This window comes from Nematostella vectensis, chromosome 15, assembly GCF_932526225.1.
Source record: "Nematostella vectensis chromosome 15, jaNemVect1.1, whole genome shotgun sequence".
Lineage (NCBI taxonomy): Eukaryota > Metazoa > Cnidaria > Anthozoa > Actiniaria > Edwardsiidae > Nematostella > Nematostella vectensis.
In genome coordinates this window covers 8354994-8363466 of record NC_064048.1, presented here as the reverse complement: position 1 = coordinate 8363466, position 8473 = coordinate 8354994, and the positions used below count along the sequence as shown (strand labels likewise).

The following is an 8473-nucleotide window of genomic DNA, read 5'->3' as shown; positions in this document are numbered from 1 at the left end:
TAAGTTAAAAGTTGTAGGTTGCGCATGGCGCTACTAAAACCCTAATTATTTTTATACCTTTTATCTGCGATCATTCCCCCTCCTCCCTTTTCACACAAACCCCTAAAGTCTCCGGTAAAAAATCCGCAAATACAATGCACTTTCGGGCCAGCCCAAAGCTACTCTCCCCTTTCAATTATAATTATCTTTCATTCTCATTTTCTATTCTTAGAAGAATACGAAGGAGCTATATTTGAATACTCGCCCCAGGTTGACTCCCCTTGCCTCGTGACTTTTTGATCCTATATATTACTAGTGGAATCTGTACTTTCCTCCCGATGTTTGGTCAACCCTCCGCTCCCCGTGTTATGCTATATAATACAAGTGGAACAATATGTACTCTTCTGAAGGTGTTTGGTCAACCCTTTACTCCATATTTATGCTATATAATACTAGTGGAACAATATGTACTCTTCTGAAGGTGTTTGGTCAACCCTCCACTCCATATTTATGCTATATAATACTAGTGGAATCTGTACTTGCGCGCAGGTTTAAGGCTGACGTAGGTGCGTTTTTCCTCCTCTGTCTCAGAACTTTTTACCAAAGAGTAGCGCTCGCCGCGTGTACTCACCACCTGGTTGTCACGGTAACGTGTCATCTTCTTGTCTTCCTGTCAAACAGTTGATAGACACCTGTCAGTAACTTGGTAGACACCTGTCAGTCATGTGATGTGGCAGAACAATCAATTCGAAATTGACGTCGTAAGCGGATACGCCAGCTACGTTGCGCGGGGGATTGGGTCGAGTTGATAAGCGAACAGCATGCTGGGACGATTTTAGGGGACGCGATTCAACATGGCGTGGTGAACATGTTGATTTGATACTGAATGAAAGCAAGAAAACGTTACGTTTTGGCAATTCGTCTCCAAGAATATCTTCGTTAGTAAGATTCTAAGCATCAATATTAGCAACGTTGGATGTAAAAAAGTGTCCCCAAAAATCTTCCGAGTATGCTGCTCGCTTATCTACTCGACCCAATCCCCCGCCCAACGGAACAATGGCGGCGAAATCTGACGTGCGCAAATGAATTTGAAAGAGAAGAGTAGGAGGGGTTATATGTTGCAGGTCGGGCTTTACAAACCCCTGGAAGCCTTGTCAGATGTGTTTGCATTTGGGTTTGCAGCACTTTCAAGGCTTTCTATTTAACAATTACACTACGAGTTTTCTATGAGTTAATAGATAGTCAACGAGTTGCGTATTTGACTAATAGAAAACGAGAACGAGTAGCTTAATTGTTTTTATCAATCTACGCACATACTACCTTCAAATAAATGACGATTTTAATATTTCTTAGTAATAAATAATCGCTTTTATCGCGAAAAGCAACGGCTTTTTCGCTACTTACTACCTATGGCTCAATACATAGTGAGTGCGGGAGCCAATCAAATTGCGAGATTCGTGATAGTATGTGAGTGGATTTATACTAATGTCATATATATCATATATATTTTTCAAAATATGCTATTGCCATCAATGTAAACGCTATTTTTACACTGCCATTCTTACCTTTAGATGTAAGGTTGGTTTATGCGTTCGTTGATCCTTATCTACATCAACGAATCCATACCTGTGGAGTGAAAATCTTGTTTAATTTTCTGTGAATCTCCTGGAAGGGAGGGGCTAGTTTTTGTTTTCTGGGGGTGGTGAAGGGGAGATGAAAAGCCTAAATGTGTGAAAATAGAATAGGTTGCACTGTACTTCTATTCCCTTGAAGGATCCTGGGATCATAATACATTCGGAACTGGGTTTTTTTGCTAAAGTAAAACGTTCGCGCCTTGCATGCGTGAAAATATGAGAGCGAAACATACTGTGAACGTACAAGAACCTACTAAATGAGATTATAAAATAAATAAATAAATAAATAAACAAACAAACAAACAAACAACGAATAAATAAATAAATAAATAAATAAATGAATAAATAAATAAATAGATAAATAAATAAATATATTATTTTTATCTTTATATCGCTTTTTAAATTAATAAAATATTAATAATCCTTAAACGCATTAAGAAGGTCCCACCCTGGACCTGAGGAGCACAAGCTTCTAGTAAGCTCACATACGTTCAACAAGCCAAATCCATGGCCGAGAAACAGAAAGATGCTACTGTCAATGTGTCTACCGGGAATCAACCTCGGGGGCCCGGGGCGACGCGGAAACCGGAAGCGAGAGTACGCGCAAAGACGAAAGAAAAAGACTTATGTTTCCCCTCTTTCTTTCGTCTTCGCGCGTACTCCCGCTTCCGGTTTCCGTGTCGCCCTGGGTCACCGAGGATGACAGGTAATCAAAACCTTTTTAGCAGAGATGTGTAAGTATATTTACTAGAATCGCACTCACCAGACGCTACTAGATACCAGCAAGTTATCGTTGCATTCTACACACGTAGAATGGAATAGTTAACAAAGGATGATGGACTAGGAGTTTTTTTTTTTTTTTTTTTTTTTTTGGGGGGGGGGGGGGGGGGGCAAGAACTGCCCACCAATGTGACTGAGTGACCACACCACACAGGGAAACCTTGAAAATGTTTGGTCGCAAATACTATTTTTGAATTCTTACTTTGAAACAAGCGAATTTTTTATATCTTTGTTGTCCTTCAGGTTGATATCTCGTCGTTTTGCACTTGGTTGATGCGGCTGTGGAATAGAAGGTACTCGTCATTGGTTTTGCAATAAGGACAAAGGAAATACACCCTTTCCTTGATTTTACACCAAAATACACCAAATTTCTTGATTATCAAAAAAATCTCGCCTCTCAAGTTTCTTCTTAGAATGTTTTTCTGTTTTAGCTCTGGTAAGCTAACTCAAATATACATAAATTCATATATTTTATCGTTATCAATTAGTTAATGTGGTCTTTTTTGCATTGGAACTTTAATCATAAAGGATGTGATAAAAATACTAACCATAAATTAATTAAAAGTAGCAAATACCGCATCGTTACCAATTAGTTATGCAGTGTAATTCACATTTGAAAAGTGTATGAATTTTTCACCTTCGTTCGCGAGTTCACCCACACAGTCGCTGGCTCGACCTCTTGTGGCAAACCAGCCTCTTTTTGCTCTTCCTCATGCAAAATCATGAGCTGTGCCGCTTCCTCCACGTCACCCTTAGCAACAAGCAGGCATCTGTTGATTTCTTCCTGGCAAGCCTTTGGGAATATCTCGCACAGTGTCTGGATCTTGTCACAAAATCTGAAAAATAATTATTATTTTGTTATTGTATTATGGATACTATAAATACTATAAATACTATAGCAAAGATTTGTTGGGGCCGAAGCAGGAGTTGGGTCCGAGTGACAAGACGGTAAAACATGACTTGACGTTTCCAATAAGCTCATTTCACATCGAATAAGGCGGAAAATTCCCCTAAGTACTTAGTGAGTAATATCAAACAAAATATCAAATGCGGTTTTTTTTTAAATCGATGCAACTTTTTGTAGTGACATTGAAATTCGAGCTTTTTGTTCCTGAGCTCATACGTAGCGCAAGGATGATCAAGGAAAAAAAAATATCTTAAATAGCCAAAATCTGTGTATGTGAATTTTAGCCTCACGTTATTTGTGTTTTGAAAAGGGAAAATCAGTCCGGAATACAAGGAGCTGATGGGCATTGTGAGAAATTGTATCTTCCTTCTCCATTTCTTCAAAGTGCGCATGTTCAGGGTTTTTCCCTCATGCCGTCCGGGTACATTTATATTAATTGAAAATGCCAAGTAGAGGGACGTCTGTGCCCTCAATTTTTTCTTTATGTTATTGTATCATGCCCCGCCCTTCCAATATTTGGAGGCCTGCTTCAGCTCTGATTATAACCGAGACAAAAAATGATAGGGTTAACGATGATGAAAATGATGGTAGCTGTGTTGATGATGATAAGGGTATTGGGCATTGTGTATTTGTTCATATTGATAATAAAATGATGGTAGATCATGGTAGTTATGATGGTAATGATCATGATAATGATGATGACAATGATTATGGTGTTTTTCTCAAAGTGATAAGATAATAATGATAGAGTTCATGGTAGTTATGGTGGTAGTGATGATGATGATGATAATTATTGTGGCTGTGTTGATGGTGATAAGATAGGATAACAACTAATATATTGTGGTGGTGGTTGCGATGATGATGAACATCATCCTTGTATTTTTCCAAACATACAAAGCAAACTACTTACTCCTTATCCATGACAATCTCTTGTGGGCACTGCTGGCTCGCATCTCTTTTATCCTCTGTGCTTACCATACTGCTGTGCACACTCTTTGTAGAGACGTCACAGGGTTTTGTGGCTTCACTATGTTTGCCACTGCCTCTGGTTGAGCTCCTAGGATCACATGTGACATGATGGGATGAAGAATCTTCTTGGCCTTGTGGAGTTAATTTATCATTGGCGGGTAGGTGGGATTGTGATGTTGATAAATGCTGTTCTTGTACTTGAGCTGGTGATATTGTTTTATCATTGGTAAGATTACCAGCTAAGTCAACCATCCAGCAATAGACAGCTTCCCTATTTAACAGAATAAGATCAATTTACACTCTGAGTCTAAAATTTACTAGATGATTTGGTGTTTATTGGAAATCCTATATAGCTGCAGCTTTTTTTTTTAGAACAGTGTTGTACATTCAAGGAGTGTCCTTACAACTGACAAACCACTGCATTCAACAATACTTTACAGCAGAAAATAAGCTGTACTGTTTCTGTACTGATATAGAACAGAGAACAGCTGGGTTTTGTTCTATTTATCAGCAGGTACTATTTATAGCACCCTTCTCTGCTGCATATATACGGTGAGTATATGGTGAGTAAGTGACTCTGCAAGACACAGAGTGTCAAGAAAAACTGAAAAAGGCCTTGTTCTTAAATGTTACGGAGTCACTATTATATTAATTACATAGCGGAACTGTCTAGAACATTGTTTACGAGCAGGCAGGATTTGTTTGATCGTTGTTCTGTTTGCTATAATATTCTAGAACCATGACTCAGCATTTTATGATAACGAAAAGGATGATGTAATGTTTCTATTATTAGTAACAACATTTATGATGTAATTAGGTATATTCGGAAACACCCAAGGGTATATAAGGAGTTCGCTCGTGAATTAGGAAGTTAAGTTGTGAAACAGAACGACAGCTATGCTCATCTAGAGGGAATCCAAGACTGGATAACAGAATTGTGTAACGTCTTCGTGCAAGTCTGTTGTGTAGTAGATTGCTTTGGAATGTAATCAATCTAGTCCATGACATTAGATTCGTCCCTCCAGCAGTAAACTGGTAACAATGCCGTTTTGATTCGAAAAACCCATGTTTGCACAGCACCACATTAGAAATCTGGATACATATATAGGAAATGTGTTAGAAACAAGGTACTCTTTAAAATGTGACATGTTCTTCCCTGTATCTCTGTGTGCCATGTCGTCACATGTAACATTAAAAAGCCTCTGCCAGCCACCATTTTGTCATCCCAGCAAAGTACTAAGTGTGAAAAAGCATCCATTTCCATCAGCGGATTTTGGGAAACCAATTCAATTTTTTTTTATAGAATTTGGTAGATAAAGTATAAAACTATAGATTATTTGGCACATTTTGTGCCTTCCGTTAACCAAAATAATAACAAACAAGTGGCTGACAAAGGCACTTATAAGTGCATTACCTTGGTATTTCCTGGAAACCAGGAACATATGCATTCATCATTTCTATGAACTCATCCACATCGAAACTCTCATCTTCCACAAGTTGTCCAAGAACTCCAGTGACATACATAAGCAAAATGTCATCTAATACACTGGGAAGGAAAGGGACAGTAATGAACTATCCTTCCAAAGTTGACAAAAAAAAGCATTTCAGACCCACTCTGCATTTTCAAATACAGAAAAGATCTATACAGTACCCTGTTTCATAAGAAAAATATCAATGCAGAGAATGCATCCACCCCTGAATTTTTTTTTAAGAAATTTGATATGTATAGCTTGCATTTAGTAAGATTTCTTAATTTATTTTTCTTATTAAATAATAGTAAATGGTGTTATACACGCTTTCATTAGGTTGATTTATGTCCAAGATGCTTGCAAGAGGATTCAGCCATGCACCATTCGATTGCGCACACGCATTTGTTGCTAGCATCACATCCTCTTTAGGATGCAATGCCAGCAAAAATGAGTGTGCACACTCAAAAGAATGTGTGCATGGGGCTGGCTTTCTCTTGCAGTCACTGTGGATATAAAACACCCAAGTAAGTCGCATATTAACTGTACGGCCCACTCATAAACAACATACACTTGGTTAATCAAAGATAACTCTAAATGGCAGGAGTCTCATATACATCAAGTGTGGTATTGTCCAAATACTGTAGGAAACGCATTTTACTCACTCTTCAAGAGACAGTTCTGGTAATTTGTCAGTAAGAAATCCTTCAAGTTTCTTCTTAACGACATGATCCATGGCAACCCGGCTGCAATAAAAACGTAGCCACGTAAGTCTTATCTTTACTATATACTTACACTTTACACAGAATCAATCAAAATACCCAAATAATCGACACTGACACTGAAGAGATAAAAATAGGACAGACATATACAACAAGCATGAAGAGGAGTGATGAAGAGTACAAAAATATTGAGACAAAGAGAGGAAGGATGAAAACACTTATTGACGCTAATCTCACCTTGTGCACTCTTTTTCTTGATCGATAAGAAACTGTAATCAGTTGTGTTTAATGATGTTTTTTTCCACGATAATTCCAGAGTTTGTTTATTTCTGACTTTTTTTCCAAAACCCCGCGCGCAAAGCATTGACATAATCACGTGACTAAAGAAAGAGCGAGACTAGGAACTTCAGCTCCGAGAGCCTGGGACGAAAACAAAAAAAGAAAGAGAGGACATTTCTGCAATTTTCTTCGTGGATTCCTTCATTTTTACCCGTCAAAATGGCAAGCATTCTCAAGTTTGGTGTTAAATGTGGGATAGCTGGTGGACTGGTGTATGGCATAAGTTCTCTGGGTTTATTCAGCTCTCAAGATCGTACAATAAGCTCGTTCAAAAGACTGACCTCCAAGACGAAGGAATATGTGCCCGAAGAATACGTCAGTTATATCCCAAAGGTATACCGTTAAGTTTGTGCCTTGTATTAACATCTTTGGAAACCAAAGATCCCTTGTGTTAGTATTGGATAAAGAGGCATTAGATGCACAGGGACCAATAGACAAGGCACCTATTATTATAGAGTAAAGCAGAGACGGTTAAGCATGGTGGAAGGGCACAGGTAGCCCAAGCTCACCGCAAGGGTAGAACTAACAGTAAAGTAAATCTGGTTAAAATAAATATGATTTTCATAATAATACAGTAAATTTGTGATTTAACAAAAGACAGTCCCCACCCTGGATGGGTGGGTCACTTTGCATGTGTATGCTCTGGCGAAATCATACACAATCGTAGTGTTGAATCGTTTGAGTAAAGATGTGGAAGGCTGACTTCAGCTCTGTTTTGACCAACTGCACAGCATTTCAATTGACCAAGTGTACAAAAGATGACAGATTTGTTTGATAATGAGGAAGTCATAAAGAAAATTGGCCTTAGCTTTGTGCTAGTTTTCTTAGCTTTTGCCAAAATGTGGCAGTTAGCTGGTAAAATGCCGCCATTTCAAAACAAAAAGGCTGGTTTAACCGTGTGGTACTGGAACTAGTCTTGCATTTTTCAGCAATGTCATTTCAACCTGATTTACTGCAAACTGAATTTCACTCATAAAAACTCTGCTCGATGTTACACATTGGCTGAGAGCCTTGCCTACAGAAAAAGCCAGCAATCACATGGATTAAGCATTTTGCAATATTTTCCTAGGTCCCATCGTCATTAGATGTACAGCAAACATGGAATTCTGGAGTAAAAAAAGTATTCATCTCTCTGGATAGTGCACCTGATAAAGCTGTGGATTTGGCTAAGAGTGCTGCTGTCAAGTCTAAAGACTTTGTACAAAAACAGCTCAAGTCCTGATAGTCACGCTAGATACAGTATCAAAGTGGCAAAGCTAGTCATCTGTGTTAAATCTATTATAAGGCCTAATAGAGGAGAAGCTGTGATTTGTAAACAGCGTTGATACCTTTGAATTGCAAACCATGTAACATATTAAAACTGCTTATTCTTAATTTTTTTAAACCACAAGTAAGCCTAGCAGAGGACAAATTCTGCTCTTTGCAAGGAAAAGATATCTTTCTTTTATTTTACTGCACAGCGGCCCAAAAAGATGCAGAAACATTTCCATTAACCTGTGGATTACTGTATGTATAAAAGAAAAAATAAATAAGTAAATAAAAATCGAGACTCTGGATCAAGGCTAAGTGACACCATTTTTTTCTTAATATTATCTTAATTTAACTTATCATTTTGGCAATATTCTTATTTATCCATTATTCTATACTTCTGCAATCGAAACTATAGCTGATTTTATT

At 38.0% G+C, this 8473-nt stretch overlaps 2 protein-coding genes across 3 annotated transcripts; one reads left to right on the top strand and one right to left on the bottom strand.

Moving 5' to 3' along the window:
* Window positions 1–202: 202 nt before the first annotated feature.
* LOC116613942 (CUE domain-containing protein 2-A-like) lies at window positions 203–6830 on the bottom strand. Of its 2 annotated transcripts, XM_048722391.1 has the most exons (9): window positions 6695–6830; window positions 6401–6481; window positions 5684–5815; window positions 4211–4540; window positions 3031–3229; window positions 2596–2672; window positions 1545–1605; window positions 488–649; window positions 203–416 (listed from the first exon to the last, which is right to left on the bottom strand). In XM_048722391.1, the coding sequence occupies exons 2-8, from the start codon at window positions 6469–6471 to the stop codon at window positions 503–505; spliced, it is 1017 nt and encodes a 338-aa protein (XP_048578348.1). In that variant the 5' UTR covers window positions 6472–6481; window positions 6695–6830; the 3' UTR covers window positions 203–416; window positions 488–502. The 2 variants fall into 2 exon arrangements, with proteins under 2 accessions (XP_048578348.1, XP_048578347.1); XM_048722390.1 differs by having other exon boundaries at window positions 203–649.
* Window positions 6831–6865: 35 nt separating this feature from the next.
* On the top strand, window positions 6866–8352 carry LOC116613944. Its single transcript, XM_032374444.2, has 2 exons — window positions 6866–7129; window positions 7866–8352. Exons 1-2 carry the CDS (start codon window positions 6956–6958, stop codon window positions 8016–8018), a joined length of 327 nt encoding a protein of 108 aa, XP_032230335.1. The 5' UTR covers window positions 6866–6955; the 3' UTR covers window positions 8019–8352.
* Window positions 8353–8473: the final 121 nt, after the last annotated feature.